The 26486-nt window shown below is 41.9% G+C and overlaps 1 protein-coding gene across 2 annotated transcripts; it reads left to right on the top strand.

The window, feature by feature from the left end:
- The first annotated feature begins 800 nt into the window (after nt 1-800).
- Nucleotides 801-24690, top strand: tbkbp1 (TBK1 binding protein 1). 2 transcript variants are annotated; one of them, XM_088439704.1, is made up of 10 exons: nt 801-994; nt 9965-10216; nt 14849-14974; nt 15890-15994; nt 16058-16205; nt 16424-16626; nt 17465-17526; nt 19624-19739; nt 20794-21551; nt 22229-24690. In XM_088439704.1, the coding sequence occupies exons 2-10, from the start codon at nt 9974-9976 to the stop codon at nt 22355-22357; spliced, it is 1890 nt and encodes a 629-aa protein (XP_088295830.1). In that variant the 5' UTR covers nt 801-994; nt 9965-9973; the 3' UTR covers nt 22358-24690. The 2 variants fall into 2 exon arrangements, with proteins under 2 accessions (XP_088295830.1, XP_088295831.1); XM_088439705.1 differs by lacking the exon at nt 9965-10216.
- Nucleotides 24691-26486: the final 1796 nt, after the last annotated feature.

Below are 26486 nucleotides of genomic sequence, written 5' to 3'. Positions count from 1 at the left end.
ACTGTCACAGGATGTTTGCTGTTACGGTATAAAACGGCAATTTTCCACTTTGACTTTGCAACATGAAATTTTGTAGATGGCTATATTGTGAGTAAACCCACAAAAATTGCTCAAGAAGCTATGCATGAAAAGACGTACAAGAAGTCTGCCGTTTTGGTTTGATGCCACCATTTTGATGTCAGTTGGTTGATTGACAACAATTCTTGAAATGTTTTGAAAAATTCACCCTTCACATCCAGTTTTTACATACAGTAGTGTTGTTAAGTTTGGTGGATTTGTCTATGATGAGTAGATTCACAAAAAAGTCTCCGGAACCCATGCCTGAAAAGAAACAGAAAATCTGCTTTTTTGGTTTTCTCCCAAAAACGTGAATTTGTTCATTTCCAGGGGTTCTTGGAATGTTTTGTAATTTCACGCTCCAAATTCAGTTTCCCTCAGTGACATGAAATTTGACAGACTATGTGTAGACCCACAAAAAAGTCTGAAGAACCCATGCGTGAAAACACACAGGAAGCCCGCCATTTTGAAATGATGTTGCCATTTTAGGGTCACTTTCCTCATCTCTGGTAGCCCCTTGAATTTGTTGAGAAATTCGGGCCCAGATTTCAGTTTCATCGGACAAAACGAAACAATCGTGAGCAGACCCACATAAAAATCTCTCCAATCCGCGCGTGAATCGACCTGAAAGTTGACGTCCTTACTAAAATACGCAATCTTTCCTCGGTCATCCTTAATGAACGCGGCGTCATGACTGACGCTGCTATTCGCGCGACATCATCAGCATCATCAGCCTCCTCCTCCTCCTCCTCCTCACCCACAGAGCGCGATGTGAGACCGAGCGGCGCCGTACTCTAGCGACTACAGGCGGCGTGCTCGTGCTCGGCTCTCCCGCCCGCTTCCTTCGAGAGCGACGCGGAGGAGGGAGCGCCTTTTGACGCTGCAGCCGGCCGGCCGGCCATGGCCCCCGCGGCGGATCGCTCCACGGCGGCAGAGCGTGAGTTCAAATCTCATCCCCGCGCGGTCGCTCGTGGACGCGCGGCCATGTTGGCTTTGCCGTTGCGACGCACGCTCACAGACGCACGCGCGCGGTGTCATGTCGGGGTACAAAACGTTCCGCCGAGTTTTTTCTGCGCGCTTTTAGCACCTGACTGCGGGAAGCGAGACGAGAGGATGAGGAGCGGCGAAAGTAGCTCGCGTTTGACACTGGAGTAGTTGCAGGCAGGGGTCAAAAGGAGCTCCAAACAATTTTTGTTTGCAACTGAGTTAAGTTGATTACAAATATCAACTTTGCGGGGTTTCATCTCTACAGGAGATTAAACAAACGGGACTCCACTACTTGTCTACGCAGGCATGCTAACAATCCCTGAATAGTGCTCAGATACGCCCCCAGTGGTTAGGAGAAGCATTGCCAGGACATTGGAGCGATCCCATTGGAAGATGAGCTTGGGCGGCAAATCAAGTAAATCAAGTAGCATTTTCGGAGGTCATTGGGTCAAGGTAAAAACCGACTAGAATCAGAACATTGTGTGAAAATCGATTATTTTCAAAATCAACTAATTTATTCCCAAAGACGCATTTGCACGTCTTTAGAGGCCAGACATTCGATCTGAGGTACTAATTTACAGATTTTTTTCAAATATTAGGGTAAAAGAGGATCTCAAAATGGCTTTCCTTATAAATAAATAAATCTACTTGGGTTTTAATGTCTAAAATTCTTGAAAGATGCGTGAAAATACGTCTTTGGGAGTGAATGAGTTTCATATATATATTTTATTATTTTCATGCCTACAGTATACTCCAAACTGATGTTTTTTTTTTCTCAGGTCAAGGTGATTCATGTTTAGATTTTGGCAAAAAAATGGAATCATTCTGCTTTAAAAAAACAAACAGAAAAACCCCACAAAGTCCATAATATAAATATATATATATCGAATATGTCTTGAAACACGCATCGCACGTCCCAAATATACATATACATAAAAGCTAAGGACACTATTTCAATTAATCTCTCATTTTTTAAATGATTTAACTAGTTTTCTTTTCCATCTACTTACTACAGAGCAGGATTTTTTTTGTGTAAATATTAGCCCTAATCGGGAATTTGTCGAAAGGTGTGTGTGTTGTGTTAGCCACCTCTGACTTGTGTGTACTTGCTAATGTGTTAGCCTAGCATGAATCTGCCAATGTCATTGATTGCTTTTTTATTTTGGGATTCAGTGTTGTCGTCGCAGAGGATTTGTCAGCTTTTATTTTGAGCTGCCAGCTGACCATGTGTGTGTTTGTGTGTGTGTGTGTGTGTGTGTGTGTGTGCATGTATGGTATTGACGCAATCAGGGTGAGAAAATTGCCACCTAAGCAGCAGATGTGATGGCACGGTGGAATGATGCTAAATCGCAGCACATCTGTCAGCCAGCAGGGCTTGTTCTTGTTGCTCAGGTGCTTTCATTTTTTTTTTCTCCACGCTGTCAACAAAAAGAGCACACTTGGGGCGCAAATTTTACCCGTCCGTTACGCTTGCTTCTCTGCAAAAGTAATATCATCCTGGGTCAATTTGACCCAGAAGGGTGTGTGTTTTTTCAAAAGTGTCAAAACTCAGTTTTTTGATTGGAAGCCAACTCACAAAGTAACAAACAAAATACTTAACATACTGTGTACCCGTTTATATTTTATAACATCCTGGGTCAATTTGACCCGGGGTCATGTTCATTATTCAAAAGTTTTAGAAGAGATTTTCATGCGCAATCCTCCTTAATAATTTATCTTGTGATTCCTTTTTTCCTCCTGAGAAACAACAATACTATTCTCGGGTCATTTTGACCCAGATTTGGCTTATCCCTAAAGGTGCAAATATTTTTTTGCGAATTCACAAAGCATCCCAACAAAAAGGCACACAAATCCCGGTTACGGTTAAAAGAACAGAAAATGTGAGTACACGCCGAAGCGATCGATGGCACGCTAAAGCTAACGCGCTAGCGGGCTAATTACTGATGCAAAGACTTTTTCATGGGACCTTGGCGCTCAGCGGGGCTGAGCTTTGACACAACATATGAGATCATTTGTCTCAGTCTGCAGCATCATCACCGCTGGGAACGCTACACGCACTCTCACACATACTACACACACGCACAGAGGAAGTGAGGCTCCTTCGTTTCATTTTTCCTACATTGTGTTACACTCTCACTTAGTATGCTACGCCTACCGCTCTGCTCTCATAGTACAGCGTGTGAATAAGTACAGGACAGAGGTTTATGTAAGACGCTCTGAAAAACTCTAGAATAAAAGAAGAGTGTCGGCGTGTCGATGGAAGGAACAGTCTTTGTATGAGAGGCCGTCGGGGGCGTCATTGAGGACACGCTAGTGAAACTCTCACACCCGAAAAAGTATTGGTTCACATGCACGTGACAATCTGTCATTTCCTTATCGACGTGAAACACTCTCACACATTACTGAAATCCTCTTACGCCTGCTACTGAAACTCCCAACCACACATTAGAAACACACTTACATGCAATACTGAGCTGCTAAAATCACTCATACAACACGCTCACACACTACTGAAATAATCTCAAATATAACACAAATACTCTCTCAGTACACTCACAAATGCAAATGAGACTCACATACACTATGCTTTTTTTGTTGCTCACATCAGAAATGCCCTCACTCACTACTGAAATAATCTTACATGCACAAAAGTAATCTCACACACACTACGGAAGCACTCACACTCAGACTCGCACTTTTTTTTTTTTTACAATAGAAAATATTTTTGCCTGCACACTCTTGACATGTTCTCACACACTACTGAAATAATCAAAACTAATTTATTTACTAAATTATTCTTTTAACACAAACACTCCCTCAATGCCGAGTATTGTTTTTCTATCCTGCACTGCTGAGAAAAAAAAAAATCTCTCACACACTCCGTTTTGTATCTCACACACTGCTTAAACAATCACACGCCGTTGAAATTGTTATTGCTTACACACTACTGAACATTCTCATGTTCAGGACTGACCACACATAGAGCATAGCACAAACGATTGTAACACTCACACATTACTAAATATGTTCCTCTTCTGCACTCCTGAAATAATCCCTCACACTCTACTAAAATAATCTCCTAGCAAAAAAGCTTTTGCTCACATACTACTGAAATGATCTCACAAGCTACAAAACCACCCACATTCACCACTGGCATGCACCACTAAAAAAATCTCACCCGCAACTCAAAATATATTTGCTTACACTACTGAACCACTCCCACACACACTACTGAAATCATCTCTTTTCGAAGAATCTCCCGCAACTTCCTAAAAGGTTTTTACTCACACCTGTGACTCATGCAATAATAAAGGAATATCACGGGCATCACTGCAAGGCTCTCACACAACATTGGCAACAATTTCAGTAGTGATGTTGGGTGTCGTCGGTTTGCATTCTTCCAAACGTCGTCGCTAACGCGCACGTGACACCGAGCCAGACAGCGGCAGTCTGGCGGCTTGCGAAGAAAATGCTGACGAACGCGTCTCCTGTGCCAAAAGACACTCTTTGATGATTTGTGGAAGCAACACCTCCGGCGTTACCAACTCGAGTGGGAAGATGCTCGCGTGCATACTTTGGACCCGCCACTTTTTGTTTTTTTTTCCATGTAACTCTCGAGCAGCACGGTGATTTAGAAATGTCTGCCTAGCACGTCCTATAAGACCTTGTTTTTCTTTTCTTTTTCTTTTTTTATGGAAAAGCGGAGGTACCAAAACTCATTTGAATGTGCTCAGAAATACATTCAAACATAATTATCTGCTCAATGCTTAAAAAAATAATATAACATGCTGGAATTCCACTGACGCAATGGCGTATTGACATGCATATAAAAAAAAAAAACATGGCCACTAGCCAAAATGCGTATAAAAAAAGTAAACATTGTTTATTAGAATTTTTTACAAGTTTATTATTATAGGCTTTTTTTCCCCATAGAATCACACAGTACATGCATGGGCAAATCAATACCCCGTGGCATCATGGGAAAAATGCTTTGTTTTAGTTGCATTTAGTTGAATTAGCCTTAACGTATCTGGAAGTACGAGTATCATATAATCATAGTCTCATAATCATATGATTTACATAAATTCAGAGGAAAAAAAAATGCTTTTAAGGGTGAGTTCAGAGGTGCGTGTTTTCAGGGGATTCAAGCTAATTATCAGTTGGTGTCACCGTATCCCTTTCCGGCGTTTCCCTCCTTAACGATGTTCCGAGAGCGAGGGAGGACGGCGGCGGGCCGCTTCTAAAAGCCGCCGCTGACACCTTTGTGAGTTACGAGCGGAGCGCCAGCCGTCGCCGGGCGGCGCAACCTCCCGTCGCCATGGCGACGTGCAACCAGGACAAAGTAGGCACCCGAGCGGGCGGGGAAAGATACGGGGCGGGGAGGTGGGGAGGAAGGACGAGGAGGCGAGACAAAGCAAAGCCAGAGGAGGCAAGGCCATCGCTCACGCGGCCGAGAAGCCACTTTTCCTTCAGCCCAGTCGGAAAAGATTGGATGTCCATGACCCTTGGATACGCCAAGTAGTGCAACACAAGTGCTTTAGCTAGGTTTTAAAACAGGAGCGCTAACAGGAAGTGCAGTTTTAGCTGCCGTAATTTTGCTAGCTTGCCTCAATGGATCCCTTTCCTGCATTTGCCTCCATCAAAATCTTCCAAAAGTGAAAAACAGAACGTAACGGAAGTTGTTTAGCTAGGTTTCAAAATAGAAGCGCTAACAGGAAGTGCAGTTTTAGCTGCCGTAATTTTGCTAGCTCGTCTCACTGGATCCCTTTCCTGCATTTACCTCCACAACAATCTTCCAAAAACGAAAAAAGGAACGTAACCCAAGTGGTTTAGCTACGTTTTAAAACAGGAGCGCTAACAGGAAGTGCAGCTTTAGCTGCAGTAATTTTGCTAGCTTGTCTCAAAGGATCCCTTTCCTGCAGTTACCTCCATAACGATCTTCCAAAAACAAAAAACGGAACCTAACCCAAGTGGTTTAGCTAGATTTTAAAACAGGAGCGCTAACAGGAAGTGCAGCTTTAGCTGCAGTAATTTTGCTAGCTTGTCTCAATGGATCCCTTTCCTGCAGTTACCTCCATAACAATCTTCCAAAAACGAAAAACGGAACCTAACCCAAGTGGTTTAGCTAGGTTTTAAAACAGGAGCGCTAACAGGAAGTGCAATTTTAGCTGCTGTAATTTTGCTAGCTCGTCTCAATGGATCCCTTTCCTGCAGTTACCTCCATAACAATCTTCCAAAAGCCACAAAAGGAACAAACCGAAGTGATTTAGCTCGGCTTTAAAACAGGAGCGCTAACAGGAAGTGCAGTTTTAGCTGCTGTAATTTTGCTGTCTCAACGTTGAATAAGACCGCCTTATTGGGTGCCACAAAGTGTTCTTTTTTGACTTGTGACGTCGGAAGCAACAAAAATATCTCGGGCCCATCTCCCCCCTACGGTGTTCCCCCGTTGCTTTCGGCAGCCTGCAATAAGATAGCGTACTTCTCGAAAATCCGCCCATGCTCAGCAGGGATTCGTTCGTTTCTTTTCTGTGCTTTAGATAGAAAAAAAAAAAAAGAAGCAGGTTACCCATTTGCCTGTCGCCGCTAACTGGACGGCCCGCGTTCCCGACGGAGCGTCTAAAAATATCCACTTGCGCTTCCCAGTTGCTTCCGACAACGTTTTGTTCCATTATTGGTGTAAAAAGATCAAAGTAGATGGAGACAAGAGCAACTAATTTGTGCGGTAAAATTCGATAAAACAGATGCCAATAAGAGCACATGGATGATACAATTAAATACAATTAAATATTTGGGTTACGTTGTTTAGAAAAAAAATAACCAATTATGCATCAAGAGGAAATTGTTCAAAAAAAAATTCACATTTACTTTTTGCTCAAAATAAAGATATCCTACTCTAATATTTGTTGGATTAGAAAAAATAACCCAATTATGCGTCAACAGGGAACCGTCCAAAATTTTTTTATAAAATGTTGGTAGTAAAAAACAAACAAACAAACAAAAAGAAGGAGTCTTTTGTCCCCGAAAAGTACGGTAGCACTTTGTTTGACCCATAACTCGATTATTTTTGAGCCGTCTGTTTTCAGTGCGTGATGTCACGGTTCATTCAAGTACTTCCCCGTCAGGTCGTTATTGCTCTGATGGCCCCGGGCCGGGCGGTGACGGGTCGCCATGGTTACCACGATGCTAGCGATTGACACCAAGCGCCAGCAGATTTTACTGTAATTTGGAATAATTGCCCGTCAAGAATACATTTGTGCCTTTGCACTTGATTTCACACAGACTCCTCCCCCTGGATGCCACTTCCTGTAACCCCCCCCCCCCCCCCCCCACACACACACACACACACACACACACACGTCCACCTCAGTGTGTGCAGTAGCTAGAGAGAAAACCTAACTGTCCTTGAACAAGGACGACGCCACTCATCCCAAACACTTTTGCCACAAAGGCACACGTGTGACTGCAACACACACACGCGGGGATTTTCCTATCACAATGGGGACATCCCATTGACATAATGTGTGTCCTAGCCCCAAAGTTCACAAAGGTTTGCCTCATCCTTACCTCAACCAAAATCCTAATCAAACCTACACTCTAAAATCAAGTCTTGATCCTCAAAACCGTCCCCAAAGTGCAAGAGATACCCACAAAGTCAAAACTCTGGATTTTGTCCCTACCATGCAGAAAAAAACGTGCACACACACGCACACACACACAAGCGTGCAACCAATTTGCATGCAAAGCGTTTTTTTTTTTGCATGACTTCCTTGAAGTTGAACATCAGTCATGTGCAGGCGTGATGAATGCAGCTGCTCACCTCCATGCTTAATGTATGAACAACATACATCAAGTGTGTGTGTGTGTGTGACTGCTCTTGGTTTTTACTGCTTGATGGGGACCAAATCCCGAAATTTACTGTCTTCGTGGGGACCTCTTGCGCTGATCGTTTTGATGGTCCCCATAAATTCAGAGCTCCTTTTGGGGGTCAAAGGCATGCCCTCACTGTGATAGAAACCCCCTTATTTGTGTGTGCGGGTGTGCGTGGGCGCCGGCGTGTCATCGCAAGCGAATGCGTGCGAAAACGCACCTGCGTGAACATGCGTTCGCTCAGGCACGTGTGTGTAAACTCCAAGTGGGAGCGCGCATAAGCACAATGGTCCGGAACTTGACTTGCGGGGACGGGTCCGAGGCGGACTAAACCTGGCCTGCCGGGATAGGCTAGTGAGGAAAAGCAGCGGATGGAAACGGTTTCATTTGCGTATCCGTAGGCTGTGAAACAACATTTGACGGATTCACTTAATAAGGTCAGAGAGACGCTGCGTATGGATCCGCTGGATTGGATTGGCGCATCGATACTGGAGCCTCCGCGTTCCGAATACGCACACGCAATTAAATATTTGCGGGACGCTCGTTACTGATCGTACAAACAACAATGGCGGTCACCACGGGTCCTTGTTTTGTCGAAGCGGAGCAACTACGTTTTCAAAATCCGGAACGAAATTCCATGAAGCGGATGAGAGCGGATGGTATCGCAGATACTTGAATATTAAATCGGTACTTAAGTACACGAAGGACATTATCTTCCAGAGGGTTGCTTATTAAATCGACACTGAAGTATTTGGGAATGAATGACCCGACTTAAAAAAACGTGACATTACGTCCCTGGCATTGAATGAGTTAATATGCTAAAAACTTGCTAATTTCATCCGGAATCAAGGCGGGCTCTACAGATTTAGCCATTTCCGCTGCCATGTGTTCACCGCTAGGCGGGCCCAAGGGGGGGCCGGGTGGAAGGGGGGGGGGGCGCAGATGGCCTGCTGCTGCGCCGTTGTGGGGGAAGCAGCAGCGGATGAAAATAGCTGCGGGGGCGGCAGCTGACTCACGTCACTGAGTGGCTAAAAAGGCGGCAAGTCGCTGGCACCGTGCGACCAGTCAGCTGGCTCTTGTGAAAAAAAAAAAAAAAAAAGAAACACCCACCCCTGTGATGTCATCACAGGTGTTTCTGGGCATCTAACCAATCAGAGATGCTTCTCGTTCAACTCATTAACATAACAGCCTCAGTCCACAGTCCACCCTTTTCAAAACTCAATTTCGTATTCGTGTATACTATATATATATTTTTTTTGTCTATATCGTTTGACTTTTTGGAGCTACCCTACTAAGTCCTGATGTCCTCAGTAGAGGACGTCCTGGACGTCAATTCAATTGAGTTTGCTGATTTGCTGACACGATGGACACGACAGTGGATATGTGTGATTAGTGTGGGTCTCAAGAGGATTTATAAAATGAACTTTCTCGATTTTTCACACGATTTTTGACTGGTGCCTTGCAAAAGTAATAGCCCCCTTGAATTTTTTTATCTTTTGCTACATTTCAGGCTTCAAACCAAATAAAAAAGTGAAATAATGTGGCACAATCCAAATTTTTTTGTTATCTGTTAACTTAAATTTCAGCATTTTTGTTTGAAACCTGAAATGTGGCAATAGGTGAAAAAGTTCAGGGGGACTAATACTTTTGAAAAGCATTCCATAACTGCCAATGGCACCTTCCCAGTAAAAATACATTTTTCACATTCATAGGCGTCAAAAAGGCACGTAAAATAGACCTAAATAATTCATTTTCTTAACACACGGCCACTTATATATTAGATGCAAAACTATACTATAAAGTTAAATACAACTGAACCTCGCTTACTAAGTGTGAACAACGAATTCTCAAAGCCTTTCTGTGTGAACTTGCAACAAACGATGAACATTTTATTTATTTGTATAAATCTGTATTTATTTAAATAACCTGCGCAAGGCTCAATTGGGATAATTAGAGTGCGTCCTGCCAAATTTAGTCGCCCTCAGATGTGCCGGCGTCTGCTTTGAAAGCAAATCGGTTCATATTTAATGAGCGCGCGTGCGCGTGTGTGCAGGTTGAGGCCATGCAATCCCTGTTCGGCGGCGAGCTGGGCCTGCTGGGCGGGGCCGGCGACGGGGGCCTGAAGGAGGACGGCTGCGGCGGCGTGGGGTGGCGCTCGCCGCCCCTGCCGGCCGGCGCCGCCGACGTCTACTCGGCCTCGCACTTGGCCCTGATCGCCGCCTACCAGGACATCAAGAGCCGGCTGGGCGGCCTGGAGCGCGAGAACAGCAGCATCAAGAGGAAGCTCAAGCTTTACGAGATCAAGGTGATGCGCGACGCTTCCTGTTTGCCGCTACCTGCTTTCGTGTACCACCAGAGGGCGCTTTGATAATGTTAGCGCCGCGCCGAGAATCACTGTTGTCTTGTTTTCGGTTGCGCTCAGCTTTTTGGGTTCATAAGTGGGAGGAAAACGTTAAAAGTTGAGCCAAGATTAGCTCGCGCTTTAAGAATAATTTGTACGCAGTGAGAAAGTTTTTCTTAATCACAATCATGAAAAATACGAGCACAAAACACAAGTGAACCTGTATCTGATGGGCGTATTTGTCCAGCTAGCTTAATGACGCATTAGCGCCACCATCTGAAATTGGCTTTCTCCACAAAAAAAAAAAAATCAAAATTGGTGGTGGTTCGATTTAATTGAGTTGGCTGCTGCCATCTAGTGGAGGGGGTCTGAAGAGCATTCATCTCCAAACGTATTTGAAAATATTTTCCAATTTATGGAAAATAAGTTCCAAAGTACTTCTAAATATTTCACATTGTCACCTCTGTTCAGTAGTCGCGCATGGGCTTATTAAAAAGAAAAACTCTCAAGTCAAGGCACTCGTATCTCAAGGCACGGGAATTCTACTAAAGTACGGAGCTCTTGTGCTTGCTGACGGCCACAAGAAAAAAAACTCTCAAGTCAAGGCACTCGTATCTCAAGGCACGGGAATTCTACTAAAGTGCTTGTGCTTCTACTTGTGCTTGCTGACAGCCACAAAAAAAAAACCTCTCAAGTCAAGGCACTTGTATCTCAAGGCACGGGAATTCTACTGAAGTACGGAGCTCTTGTGCCAGAAATCTCTCGGGTTGTTTTTTTAGCCAAGTGACCCATCACGCTCTCTCGACTCGGAGGCGAAAAGAAAAAAAAAAAAAGGAAAATTTACAAACAAAAACAAGCCGGGAGGTCGTCACATGACTCAGAGCAGATGGAAGGAGCTGGTCTTTGTGACTCATCACGAGTCTTCTTCACACCTTCTGAAAGCATATTTGGACGTGAATAAAATATGAAAATTCGGAGTTTGAAGTGTTTTTTGAAGAATCCATCGATTAATCGAAGAATCTTATGCATTTTTAGTTTTCATTAAAGTGTGAAACAAAATGATTTTTTTTCCCCAATTCGGGTCACCAAAATTCTTTTAGCGCCGCCGTCGTTGAAAATTGATTAATCGAAAAATCTGATCAATTATCAATTTTTTGAAGGTGTAATACAAAAACGATTATTCCCCCGGTTTAGTTATCAATTATCGATGTTTATTTATTGTTGTTTGGTGATTTAAAAATACGAAACATAAATTAGGTCAAAATCCGGGGGTGTGTAGACTTTTTATAAAAGTTTCAAGACAAGTCTTACATTAGTATATACATTAAAAAAAAAAAAGTCCAGCAATATTTCAAACAAACTTTGAGGCCTTGTCTCAAATCGTTTTAAATTTTAGCATCCGTGGTGGACCAGTGAAGGATTGATGGCGGGCCGCAATTGGCCCCCGAGCCGTAGGTTGGACACCCCCGCTGTAGGCACCTTTTGAAGGTGTGAAGCTTCCTCCATAAGTCACGTGAGCTCAAATGTTGCAACTTCAATCCCCCCCCCCAAATCGCCGCATGGCAACGAACCCCACCTCAGTCGATGGTTGCCATAGCAACGCCGTTTCAATCTGTCAAAGCCAGCTTGGCACGCACTTTGTCAGAAGGGGCCTAAGATGACCTCACAAATGAACATTTCTTCATCCAGGACTTCCTGGAAAAACACCGGCAGACTTTTTTATTTATTTATTTTATTTATTTTTTCATTTTCCCTGATCTTTCCCGCACTCCACATGGAAACGGGGCCACCCGCTTTTCTTAGCGTTCTGCCTGCTTTCTTCTTTCCCTCCCACGCCGCTCCATTACGCTCGCTCTCGCCGTTACGCCCCCCCCCCTCCCTCCGCCCCCCCCCTCCCGGAATTGCCGCACGCCAGCCCCCAAGCGAAAATCTTAACTCGTTCCATCCCAAAAACGGATTGATATATCTTGTCCAGGTACTAATTTACAGACTTATTTATTTATTTATTTATTTGCAAAGGAGGGTCTTTATGAAAATTTACACATAAATAAATAAATAAAAACATAGTGCCTGGGAATGAATGGCCAAGACGTAAAAATACGTCTATGGCAATGAATGAGTTTGTCAGAAATAAAGGGAATGAATACATTGAAAAGCCAAAAGAAAATGTGAGGGGGTGTTGATACAAAACTATGAAAAATATTTGGAATAGGGATAAACTGTTGGAATGGTTTGAATTTGTAAAAATAAAGAAGGGAAAAATATTTGAACTTGATTTTTATTCTGAAATTAAAAGAAAAAAAGGCAACCAACTGGCCAAATGCTCCAAAAAAGTTTTGTTTTATGTTTTAATTATCACAAACGACAATGCGCATCCGAATAAAATTGAAGAAAATAAAGGCAAACGGTTTGCAAAGGAGTCTCTGTAACAATTAAGCAATTCATTTGCTCTTAATTTGAAAAGAAAGCAGTACTGTTCCGGTCAAGGCATCAAATTAGATGAGTTTCTCCAGACGATTGTGTAACCATTTGTTTTATGAACAAAATAATGGCTGAAAACGTCTTGCATAGGAGTCGCCGGAAGTTATATATATATATATATATATATATATATATATATATATATATGTGTTTCAATTTATTTGCTTTTAATTTAAAAAGAAAACTGTACTGTTCCAAGTCAAGGCATTAAAAAGCATCAAACTCCAGAGGATAAATTGTGTTTTATCAACAGACTAAAAACATAAAGTTGCTTCGTGTTCCGATTAATTTGCTCTTAATTTGAAACAGCCCTGTACAGTCAGGGCATTGAAAAGCATTAAATTCGATTCAAATCTCGGGATTAAACACTCGCACTTCTTGAGAAGCGCTACTATAGAGATTTATTGTAGGATTTTCTCAAAATGCAACCTTAATAATAAATAATAATCCGCCTACTTGGAGTAAGAGGATTTTTTTTGTGTGTGTGTGTGTGATTTACTCCCTCGACAAAAGCACTACACATAATCCTGTTAGCAAGTGTGCACAAAGCCTACAGAGACAGATGAGTATTTTGGTGGTGGGGGGGGGGGGGGGGGGGGGTCTGCCTGAAGCTACCTCTCCTCCAAAAAAAAAAAAAAAAAAAAAGCATTTCGTGCTCAAGATGCTTGTACTTTCTTTTTCTTGAGTGTTTTCATTGGTTTAGTCTCTGGGGGCCCTCAGTGCCTTTTTCTCTGTTTAACTGAGCAAAGACAGCGAGGAAGCAGTTTGGCTAAATGGAAAAAGGTAGTTAAAGCCAGTCCTCACGCGGCCGTGGCACCGAGCGGAAAAGTAAAAGGGAGGGGTGAAAAAAAAAAAACGAAACAAAAAAAACAAAAACGAAATAAAATGCCCGGAGCTGACGGAAGGCATTCTAAATGCAAATGCGCTCGTTTATGTTGCTTACATAACGCATCTCTCGCGTAGGGAACGAGTCCACTTTAACTCTCCGGCTGCACTCATCAAATATACAGAAATACGTCGACGACTTCATATTTACTGGACAAAAAAAAAAAAAAAAAATGACAAGCAGGTTTCGTTTGGAAGTTGGTCTAAAAATGTGCAAAGCAGACAAAAAAGAATCAATAAATGAATATATTTTGAAAAATATATGGGAGAGGTTGCTCAGGTAATAACCAATCACGACTCGGCTTGTGGATGTCACATGACCAAACTGGAGAAAAGAGCTGAGCCGCGATTGGTTTCCGAGCCCTTAGAGACTACGATGTTATTTTCAGGCGACAGTCGCTGACAAAATGGCCGCTCCCGGAGATGGAGAATAACAAGTGGATTTTGCCGCATAATTCATTTATACTATTTTAACTCTTTCGCTGCCATGGACCAGAATTTTCGTCAGTGACAAGAATTATTTACTTCGGTTTTTTTTTGTTTTAAATGAATGGATAGATGAAACTCGTGGCCAGCGCTCCTCTTAATATGATGTCAATCGAATAATGTGGTAATGTATGGAGGCCCAAAAGTGCCAAAATTCAATTAGTAACTGTGCCATTCAATAATTTAATAAAAGTGTCGTTAAATAATTAAGTTTTCGAATGTTTTATTGATTATATGAAACATTTTATGAATTCGAATTGTGTTTAATTAATGAAAATTAATTCGTTAATTAATGTAGTTTGCATAAAATCGTTTGCACAGTAACAGCATGTGTTAGACGAGCAGTTTTTCACCGCAGAACTCCGCTAATGGACCACACAATCATGTGTGAACTCACACTGAAAATATATACTTAGCACACGCAATCACACGACACCCCACCTTTGTATTTTCCACACGCACACACACAACTTTGCAGTCTATTTGAGACTTGTTTATCTTTTGAGGAAAACAAATGGAGTTATTCATTCGACCCAAAAAACTTGGATCAAATGAATAATCCAGAAAACAAACGAAATAGTTGTGTTGTTTTGTACAAAATAAACCAGAAGACCGCCATTTTTATAACCCATAATTACGTTATATTTCACCCAATTGTTACAAGGCGCAACCATGCTTTTATTTTGCTATTTCGACTGCAAAATGACAAAAACGTCTTCTAAAACTTCCGCCGTGTGTTTTCAGTTCCCGATGATCGGCGAATTCGGCGAGGACGCCAACTCGTACTGCTCGTTCGAAAGTAAAGAAACGGCGCTGCTGCACTCGGAGAACGACAACCTGCAGCAGAGGGTCAACATCCTCACGCACGAGGTGGGTGCGGTCAATGGTTTGTAATTACCACAAGATGGCAGCAAAGTTTGCTTGACTACATTTTTTTTAACCAACCGCTTCTTAGAATTTATGATTCAAATTTTTGTACTACGAGCATGTTGAATGTATTTTTTTTTTACAGCGAAGTACGCCCTGTGAAAAATGTATAACCTCGTGCACTATTCTGACCATTTTTGGGTCATTTTTTCCACATTTTATCCAGGGAGTATTTTAGCCAAATAATGACGCATTACTGGTAGTGTTCGCGCCTTTTTGAACTTTAAAATGTTGTCAACATCTGGGGGAAATTTCAGCTCCCTGGTGTCTTCTTTCACTGCTTTCCCTTTGATGTGAAATACGTTTGAGGTAAAGTTCAAAGGATTGGACAAAATAATACTTCAAGTACTAAAGTAATTGATAATATTGGGACTGAGGTATTAAACTGATTGATTAGGGGAAAAAATGATCTGGGATTGAATATCTGCACTCTTTAAACATGTAATCTTTGTATTTAAATACCTAAGTAATCAATTAGTACTTAGTTACCTAAAGTAATAGATTATTTTCATCATTGCAGCTTTAGTACTCAGTTATCCAAGATGATTGATTACGAAAGTAATGAATTACTTCAGGTAAGGGTTAAGAAGCTAATGGGCCCGCCCACTTTTGCTGTCGTTGTTTGTGCCTGGCTCACATCTTCTAATGAGGGCGCTGCTAACAAGGCAAAGCATCCTGGGACGTGTTTAGCGTTGAATCTGATGAACATGTTGGAGCCGCCGCCTGTCCTAGAAGGACCTCCTTCTCTTACGCAACATCTCCCTAGCTGCACTGCTGGCCTCTTTCTCTTTTTCATCTTCTTGGAGGAAAAGTTGGACAAAGTGGGCTAAAAGTGCGTTGTGTTTCTCCGTCTCTCAGCTGCAGAAGAGGAAGGAGCGCGAGGAGCAGCTGGAGGACGTGATTCAGGCTTACGAGAAGATCCACATGGAGAAGAGCAATCTCCAGAGAGACCTGGACAAGATGGTCCGTATCCGCTCGTCTCGGCGCGGTATGGTGGTGTTGATCGTGTGATCTGCGTTCCTTCAGACGGGCCTGGTGGAGAAGCACGTGGAACGCATCCTAGGCCTGGAAGTGGCGCTCCGGCAACGAGACAATTCTCTGCACAAGCTCAATGTGCAGCTGCACAGCAAAGACATGCAGTACCTGCAGCTGCATGCGGGGCCCGACGCGCATAGTGAGTGTGAGCCAGCCGCTGCCAAGTGTCCCGTTTCTTGGTGTCCCAATACTTTTGTCTGAACACTATATCACTTCCTGTAACAAAAATCCCACTTTTGGTTCACTTCCTGCTGGTGTCCCAATACTTTTGTCAGAGCTCCACATTACTTCTTGTGGTTCTTCCTGGGTGGTGTCCTAATACTTTTGTCAATGTTTTTGTCCTCCGCTTGTGTCCAGTGCTGGACTGTCCCGCCATGACGCTGCAGAGCTCCCGCAGCCTGGACGCGCTGTCCGACCTGAAGGTGCAGCGATTGGAGGCGGAGCTTGAAGGGGTGCGGCATGAGGCGCAGGGGGCGTGTCAGCGGGAGGAGGAGCTAAAGGTGCAATGCGAGCGTCTCAAGGAGGACGTGAGGCAGCTGCAGGGCGGCCAGCGGGACAGGGTGAGGGACCAAGATTGTTTATTTTTTATTTTGTGTTGATACAAAAACAAACTTCAGATTCCGACGAGTTTTTCTCTTAATTTTCCAGAAAAAATATGGAAATGAGGTCAACCGCCCCTATTTAATTTTGTCTAATTTAGAAGGAAAAAACGAATAGGAAATAACTGAATAGTTAGAAATGAGGTATAAATTCTGCATTTGGAACAAATATTTTGAAAATTGTCACAATTTTTAGCAGCTAGCTCGGGTGTGTGCGACTTGGCCACCGGGGGGCAGAATAATTCCATTACGATGACTCAAACGAAGAAGAGCTTCACAACTTCTGCAAGTGGCCCAATAACCTGAAGTAATATTTCCTTTTTTTTTTTTTGCAGAGAAAAGAAATTTTTCCCTGTGGGTAATTTTTATTTTTATATTTTCTGTGTGCTAAACTTCTTAAATTAGATGACTTGCCTTCCAAGATAAAGATTTTTTTTGCTTTGATTTGAGAGCTAATGGAAGTTTGCCAAACATAAACAAACAGACATTATGTATTTAAAACCACCGAGACTTCCCTCTCTGCCTGCTAGCTTAATGCTAATGCTAAAAATCATCTTTTCTGGGGTGCTTTTAAACTTAAAGCAAGATCTTGAAGACAAATAATGCAGCAGCACAGATAGACAGACAGTATAACAGCACTTCTGTTTTTATCCTCTGCGTAATGTGACTAATATTAGTGCTGTAGTGATGAGTTGGGAGGAGCTGAGACATCTCCAAGTAAAGACGGCAATCATTTTTTTTTTCCAATCCCATTCTTTACAAAATTGAAACAAGAAATTCCACACTCTTATTTTGGCAGGAGATGTCGTCGCCGTGCAAGCAGTGCGACGTGGAGTGGATCAAGAAGGTGGGAGATGAACAGTAAGTGAAGAGGGGGGTTTTCTTTTCAAGAAATGATTTCTTAATGGGCTGACTGGAAATGAGAAGATCATCCAAAATAAACGCGAAATCGGTGAAAGCGAAAGGAAAAGCAAAATGGAGCGCAGCCGCTCGAGTGAGGTGACTCACTAAGCCGAAAGCAAGCGAGGGCTTTTCAAGGCTTCGCGAATCAATCGAGGATGAGTGTGTGTGTGTGTGTCTTCTTTTCGTTTTTACTCGCTGCTTTCACATCCGCCCACTGTACCCCCCCCCCCCCCCCCCCCCCCCCCAAGCCTTCTTGTAATTGGAAGCGTTTAGTGTAAAATGGCACAACTCTCAATAGACAATTGGAGATTTTTTGGTCCAAAATCTACATTTTTACTTTGAATTTCCAATTGGTGTCCTAATACTTTTGTTCAAACTCTGCATGACTTTTCACTTCCTGCAGGTGTCCTAATACTTTTAGTTCAAACTCGATTACCTTTCACTTCCTGCAGGTGTCTCAATATTTTTGCCGAAATTTTGTCCCAAATGTCCCAATTTTTTTACTTTACATCTGTAGTTTTCTTCAAACATTTTACATTTTATTTCTCAATGTTCCTGAATAATTTTGTCCCCGTTTTCTTCATGTTGTCCATATGCTGCCTGTGTCCCAATACTTTTGTCCAAACTCTGTATTGTTACTTTTCACTTCCTGCTGCAGATGTCTCTAAACTTTTGTCCAGGCTCCAAAGTTTTTCTAAGCAAACGTCATGCAGGTGCACACATACTTTTGTACACAATTTCTTTCATTTTTTGCGGCTGTCCCAATACTTTTGAAAAAAGATAATGGAACAAACCAAAAGCTTTTGTGTGGTTGACGGAAAGCAAGTGAAAAAAAAAAAAAGACCCCTGGGGGTTGAGATGTGATTCATATGGGGGTGGGATGACTTCTTTTTTCTCTCTCAAAGTGCAAGAGGTCAAAATTGATTTAAAAAAAAAATCATAACGTTTACACGTCAATGTATTAATGTTCGAATAAAAATTAACAAAATAAAAGCATACAACCTAATGTAAATGAGAAACTACAAGAACATTTCCCCCCAAAAAAGTAGCTTCATGTTCTAGTTCATTGGCTCTTAATTCGAAAAGAAAATGGACTGGTCCTGTCACAGCATTGAAAATGAATCATGTGGATTTTCTGACGCCAATAAAAAACGTGTTAAAAATCTCACGTAGCCCATTTGAGAACCATTGCAAAAAGGCCACAAGATGGCGCCAAGTAACGATAGACCTGTTTTGTTATTTCATTGTTTTTGGTTCTTTTGACATGTGTAATTTACAGAAACTTCGAACAACTAATTCAAGATTAAAAAATATTTTAACTTCGTATAATATAATCTTTTTTATTTTATATCATTGATAAATATATAATTCATATATTTTTTTAATAATTGATACATCTTAATTGATATATACTTAATATATACAATATGTAATCATTTATATAAAATATAAATTCTATGAACATTATTATTATATTATATTTTTTAAAAAATAATTTTAATGATGAGAATAAAAGCATTACAAATTTAATTCAATTTTCTTGAATTGGTTGTGTATGAATGTTTTTTTTTTCCTATGATCCAATAATAATATCAAAATATATGAATTTCTAATGAATGCAATTTTTAAAGTTAATTAACAAGCTGAAAGATAAAAATTTTCATGACTACTTTTAGTTTGTTTTATAAAAGTAATCCGTCGATGTAATAAAGTCATGTATGCCGTTTCAAATACCAATTTTTTTCAGTTTACATTTTTTAAATGTATTTTTCCAATTTGCTTTTGCTCATTTTTATTAACTATTGGTGGCAAGACGGAGGCCAATAAGAAAGTAGTAATTTTGTATCAAGGAATTATAGTGACCCTTTTTTTGGGAGGAGGCAAGGTTAGCCTGGGTCGTTAGCGGAGAGTCTTCACCCAATGGTGCATTTTTCAAAATAATTTGAAATTAAATCCGACATGTTTCGGGATGATTTTGGGCAACGGGGCATTGTGGGTAAAAAAAAAAAAAAAAAAAGGGGGAAGCTTCCAACCGTGCGTCTTTGCGTTTTGCAGGGTGAACCTGGCGCTGGCCTACACGGAGCTGACGGAGGAACTGAGTCGCTTGCGGGCGCTGAGCTCCAAGCAGACGGAGATCCTGAGGAAAGCCTCGCAGGAGCAGCACAGTCCCGGTGAGCCGTCTGCGAGGACAAAAAAAAAAACATCGGAAAACGCATGTTTGTCAATATGCCTTTTGATTCGGACCTAAAATGGAATGTACCAAATCCAAAAAAAGAGTTGAGGGTGTCAACTCCTCCCTTTTGACACCTCCGCCCATCTGATGGCAGAGAACATGCTTCCTTTTTTTCAGGAAACAGGAAATATCAAATACCAATGCCAGAAATATATTAAAAAAAAAAAATTCTATAAGATACAAAAATGCAGTACAACATGATCTGAACGCATTGAAAGAGGAATGTTTCAAAGAGTTGGAGGTGCATATGAGCATTTAATCAAAATACATTTAATCTGCAATAAAATTGAAGTTGGAATGCTTTCTGCAATAAATAAAAACAAGTAGAGGAAAATAGCACAGAAAAAAAGACAATTGTGAGAAAAGTTTGATGGCAAAATTGATACTTTTGCAGATTGAAAATTATTCTACGTGTGGAATGGGGAAGGTAAGAATATTTTGTCAAATGCGTCAGAAAATGAAAAATTATTTTTTTGGGGGGGGGATTTTATCGGTGCAAACAAGTCAAATATTGACGTGATAAATTTATAATATTTTTGTATTTAAGTTTATGAAACCTGCATGTTGAATTTCCCATTGTAAATGAATGGTTATTTTCAGTATACATAATGTGAAATTTTAGGAAAACCGTAAACAATCGCTATGAGAAAGTTAATAGCTTGGAAGACATGAATTTTTGTGATATTATGGAGGTGGAATGATGAGAATTGGCACGGAAACACGGAAGAAGAAGCATGTCAAAAAATGGAAGGAAGGACATTTATTTCAATGTTGAAGTTTGCGGTGTAGGAAACAAATTAATTTTCCTAATTTCAGCAAAAACTGATGCCAAAAGCAACCCATTGGGAACAAATGGGCATTTTTGGATTACATAATGTGAAATTTTAGGCAAACCGTGCTGGAAAATTAATAGCTTGGAAAATATGAATTTTTTCAAAATCTCCAAAGCGGTGCAAAAAGCTCTGCAACGCGTGTCTACGCTGTGATTGCAGTCCAGCGGCACTCTCCCATCCACCACCAGCGCCACTCGCCCGGATCGCAGCGCCACTCGCCCATCTCCCAGCGCCACTCCCCGGCGGCGCCGCAGCCGCCCGCGCACCACTCGCCCATCCTGCAGCGGCGCTCGCCTGTGCTTCAGCGCCTCTCGCCCGACATGCACCGGCGCTCGCCCCTGCTGGACGTCAGCGAGGCGGGGCCGGCCTCGTACTCGTGCCGCCCGGCCAGCCAGCACCTGCGCGCCAGTTTCCAGGGCCGCCGCAGCTACTCGGAAGTCGCCGACCCGTCGGCGTACCAGTGCCCGCCGCGCTTCTCCTTGGACCCGGTCTCCACGCTGCCTAAGCCCCGCCCCTTCGCGGAAGGCTACTCCAAACAGACGCCTCAGCACTCGCCTCACGTCGGCCCGCAGCACAGAGGGGCGTCGGCGGCCCACCAGGGCGGAGGAGACGAGAGCCCCATGCGCCACCCCAGGGAGATGCCCTTCCCCCTGCGCTTCGAGCCGCCGCCGCCCTCCGCGCCGGCCCCGCCGCCGCCCCCGCAGTCCTCCGAAGACGAGGAGGAGTGGACCTGCCCGCATCCCATCAGCCCGCCCAGGACGCTGGGCGCGCTCTCCCCCGCCGCGCCCGGGGCCGCCATGAGGGGTCCGGCGTCCTGCTCGGCCTTCCCGGCCCCCCAGTGCCCCAACGCCATGGGCTGCCACCCCCAGCCCGGCTACATATCGGCCGAGCACGCTCAGTCGTGGCCCTCCATCAACGTGAGTGCCGACCCTCCGCCTCGGTATTTCCTGTCGTCCGCGTTAGCCGCGCAAGCATGCTAACGTGCGTTTTCTTAGCCGTTTATCCTCACTGAGGTCGCGGGCATGCCGGAGCCTATGCCGGCAGGAGGCGGGGCACGCCCTCAGTTGGTTGCCGGCCAATGGCGGGGCACGCAAACGAATGACCGTCGGCGTTTGAAAACGTTCAGAATTGTCCAATATGCTGACGATGCATGTTTCGGGGAATGTGGGAGGAAACTAAAGTACCTGGAGAAAACCCATGCAGGCACGGGGAAAACATGCAAACTCCACACGGGCAGGCGTGACAATTGGCGCTAATCATAATGTAACTGACATGTGGCACCTATAGACTTGTACTAACTAACAATGTGCTGATTGCGTAACTTCTTACTGTAGATAAGACTGCGGCTGTACAAACGATAGCTTATGTTAATGAATACTAATATATATATATATATATATATATATGTATGGTACTCCTGCTTGAAGGCGATAGCGTGGGCTCCAATGGGGTGCGAATGAGTCATAAGAAAGCGGTCGTCTCCATTTCCACGCGGCGCGAGCGCCGGCGAGCTCGGCGTGACTCATACGAGCGCGAGCGAGGCGCGTAAAGAGAGCGCGCCGGCGTCTAACCGGCCACCCGTGTCGCTCGGCAGCTCTGGATGGAGACGGAGGAGAGCGAGGTGCGGAGCTGCCCGCTATGCCAGCTGATGTTCCCCGTCGGTTACCCTGACGACGCCCTCATCAAGCACATTGACTCCCACCTGGAGAACAGCAAGATCTGATCGCCATGGCGACCGGATTTGGGGGGCGGGGGGGCTTTCAGCTTTTGTTTTCCGTGTTTTTCCAAATCATGGAGGTCCAGCGGCTCTGCATGTTGGTGTCACCTTCACAGTCCGAGCTTTAAAGACGATCCGTCCGGCATGAAACATTTGTACTCACGTTATACCTTTTACGCTTGCGGCCTGTTAAAAAAAAAAGTATAGCACTTTATGCTAGTTTTTAGCCTCTGCTGTGTGTCTGTGTCTTATATACATTATTTAAATTGTAAATCCGTCAAGGCAAAAAACAAAACAACAAATATTTTATATTTTTGCAGCCCGTTTGAGGTTAGTGACACAAACTCTCACCCGGTGTACAGAAACACGGATAAGGTGCACTGGGAGTCCTCAAAATGAAAAAAAAACGCACAACGAACAAAAGTATTGGGTCACTTGACGAATCCAATGTTGTTTTCAAAATCCCCACTTCCTGGAGGTGTCCCAATACTTTTGTCCATGCAGTTTACCCACAGAACACGATGTCAACAGTACAAGCCACTTGAAAAAACAGCCTAAAAGAAAAAAAGAAAGTTTAGAGGAGAATTTTGTCGCTCTGCTGGTGAACCTTGATAAGAAGATGTGAAGTGATGTCAGCTCATCTGAGGTTTTGTCGGTCACATGAGCACTTCCGGCGCATACGAGATGCCATCTTTTTTTTTTTTTTTTCTTGCCCATCATGATAATGATGCATCAGCAAAAAAAAAAAAAGTTTTACATCAGTAGTTTGCTGGCTTCGTTTTCTTTTGTAAAAAAAAAAAAAAATAATCCCCAAATCAACTCTGAAAAGTAATTTTTTAAAAAGGGCTACATTGCTGCCACGCGTGTCGCAGAATGATGACATCACTACCGATGCTGCGAGCGAAAGATTCGTGAAGATTTCTTGAACAAAGTCGCAATGTTGTCATTCTGGTTTAATAATAGTTTACACCCCCCCAAAAAACAAAAAACAACCCAAAAACAAACAAAGATTGTCAGAATTCTTACATTTCTCAGAATTTTTACTTTATCCTAAGAATTTTCACTTTAAAGTCAGTAAGAATAAAACTAGACCTCAAACTATTCTCTGACCAAATTCTGACTTTTAGTCAGGAATATGACTTGAAAGTTACCAGTAAATTTCTCACTTAATTCTCAGAATCCCAACTCAAGAATTCTCAATTAGAATGACAGAATTTAAATTTGGACTGTAAAGTCAACATTCTGACTTAATTCTCAGAAGTCAAGAATTCCCATTTTAGTATTCTCAGAATTCTGAGAATAGTCAGAACTATCTAAAGTCAAAATTCTGACTCTAAAGTTAAAATTCTAACTTCATTATCAGAATTCTGACTCAAAAATTCTTATTTTAGAATTCCCAGATATCTGAGAATGAAGTGAGAATTTGGGGTGGAAAGTCAGAATTTTGACTCTCCTCAGAATCCTCATTTAAAAGTCAGTGAGAAAAAAAAAATTCTGACTTAAAATAAGAATCATGAGACCATAAGGAAAAACTTCGTCAGAAATGTGACTTCAAAGTTAGAATTCTGAAAATGAAGTCAAAATTTAGAGAATAAAATCAGAATTCTTCGAATTAAGTCAGCAATATTTACAGTCAGATTTCAGAGTAGGAATTCTGCCTTCAGACTGTCCTCAGTTTTCTCATTTTAAAGACAGTGAGAATAAAGTCACAACTGCAATTAATGTTCTCAGAACAAAGTCCAAATTTTCTCTTCAGAATTCTGACAAGTCCTATTTCTGGCTGTAAAGTGAGAATTTTGGCTTTAAAGACAGAACTTTTGTCTTTATAGCCACTCTCACTTTAAAGTCAGTCCCAAAAATGGGAAAACTTCAAATTTGAGGGGCCTCTCAACGGTAAATTTAAATGAGTTCATTAGAAAGGTGGATGTTTTCAACTCGAGCTCACTTATCACGAATTTCGGATGTCTTCATCAATCCGACGCCGAACTTTCCCCCGAAACTTTATTCCAAACAGGCCTTTCGATGCTGAGTGAATAAGACTACTTTCTGTTGCGCCCACGTGAAAAAAAAAACAAGTGTGCAACCTCTTGGTTTCTTTTTTTTTCTACGTTGACTCAGGAGAACTGAAAAAGAAAGCCAAGCAGAGGAACAATTCATTCGGTTCCACCACCTTTGCCCCACTCAGGAGACCAAAAAAAAAAAAAAAACCTGATTGTGATGTCGATTTGCAACACGACACAATGCTGCCAACGGAGACGTAATGGGACATTTCGGTGTCAATTTTTTTTTTCTTGCTGTCTCTGTAAATAGTCCAACCAATAAAATTGCACTGAAACTCACTACGGCTTTTGGTGACAATTCTTTTTTTTTTTTTTTTTTTTAACAAAAACAACTATTGTCGTTTTTCCAGAGACACCTAAATACAATGGACATAAAAAGTCTACACACCCCTGTCCAAAATCCACATTTTGGAGACAGGAAAAAAAAAGACCAAATATTCATTTTACCTTCAAATCAATTGGAAAAAAAATGTTCATCTGGAGACAAAGTAAAGAAATAAACTGAACATGGTTGCAAAAGTCTACACACCCCTGTCCAACGTCCACGTATTGGTGACGTCAAAAAATAAGACCAAGGGGAGTCATATTACAAAAAATGTGCATTATTCATGTGACCTAGAAGTCCATTGGAAATAAAATGCACACTAAGAGAGAAAGTAAAAAAATAATAAAATAAACATGAATGCAAAACACACAAATTCACTATTCAGAATTCATCAGTTGTATTTCAACTCAAATTAACGAGATTAAGCACAGATTTTATATTTAGGTGTCTGGGATTGAATGTGCGGACTCTTAAAAAAACGTAAAAATACGTCCCTGGCATTGAATGAGTGAATTGCAAGATTTGTTAGATAGCAGTATTACACACACACACACACAAAAAGGGTCATTTTAAAAATCCTACATGGCTCTTGAGCTCATTTTTTTCTAGAGTTTTTGATCTAAACAACACAATGAAATTCAAGATTCTTTTTAAAGGTGATAATGTTCAATCTTACATGAAATAAAATGTAAAATTTGAGCTTTGGGTGGAATGTGGCATATTTTCTGGCACGTGTTCACCCCCTCCCCCCCACACACACACAAACACACACACCCTCTATTCTTTCTTTTTTTTTTTGTCTTACAAAATTGGATTTTCACATTATTCAAAGAAGAGGGTCGCTAACCTCAGGAAGAGGAAAATGTGATCAAGTTTACCGCCCAGCCACAAAACCACACGGGGGTTAAGTCGGTGTGCAAGGGTGGAAATGTTCCATCAGCTGAATGTTGCCAAAAACACTTTACACACACTCGAAATTCTTGAGGGTCTTGCTTCCTTTGCGGATGCAAACACCAAGTTATTAAGTGTGCTAAGTTTCCATTTTCCATTTGATTGAATGGGTTCTGTTTTTTTATGTTTACAGTGTTCCTCCGCCCACTAGGTGGCCACATAAACCACATCAAATGGCATCTGCACTCTCCGCGAAACTACACGCAGTACACAACAGGAAGCATGGGCAAGTTAACTTATAGATCAGGCAAAAAACAAACAAAAAAAAAAAACGTGGATGTGCATGAAAAATCTTAATTTGTAAAATCAATCAACTTATGTTCAGTAATAATAATTTAAAAAATGTAACATTTATTAAATGAATAAAACTAATAATAGGCCTATTTTAGGAGTAAAAAAATCAAGCAATGCCATAAATATTAATGTTTTTAAAAAAAAATGTTTTTTTCCACTGAGGAAATTTGCACAAAAAATAGGACTACTTTGTTTTCTTTTTAATTTAATGTATTAAACACTGTTAAAGTCAAACAATTGTCTGTATAATTTTAAAAGAAATGTGCTTTAACAGCTTCCTGTTAATGGTAATACATTACTTCTAATGCGGCCTACAATCAATTGTTTTTGCTACTTTTTAAAATGTGTCAAAACTTTACTTTCAAAAATGACTGCGGGTTGCTAAAATGTGGATGTCGTGCCACAAATGGCCCCCAAGCCGTACTTTGGACACCGCTGACCATATTAGTCTATTTAGTGGAATGCAACAGAGCAGTTATCTTTTCAAATTAGGAGCAAATGAATT

Source organism: Hippichthys cyanospilos, chromosome 17 (genome assembly GCF_059441005.1).
Source record: "Hippichthys cyanospilos isolate Australia breed blue-spotted pipefish chromosome 17, RoL_Hcya_1.0, whole genome shotgun sequence".
Lineage (NCBI taxonomy): Eukaryota > Metazoa > Chordata > Actinopteri > Syngnathiformes > Syngnathidae > Hippichthys > Hippichthys cyanospilos.
Note: the sequence above shows the minus strand (reverse complement) of the source record. Positions and strands in the feature narration are given on the sequence as shown.

Bases quoted from the DNA above. Each gene is read 5' to 3' on its own strand.
- tbkbp1 (XM_088439704.1), top strand. From the start codon at position 9,974: ATGCAATCCCTGTTCGGCGGCGAGCTGGGCCTGCTGGGCGGGGCCGGC. The intron at 10,217-14,848 runs GTGATGCGCGAC...GTGTGTTTTCAG, and splicing joins TCAAGCTTTACGAGATCAAG to TTCCCGATGATCGGCGAATT. The intron at 17,527-19,623 runs GTAAGTGAAGAG...TGCGTTTTGCAG, and splicing joins AAGAAGGTGGGAGATGAACA to GGTGAACCTGGCGCTGGCCT.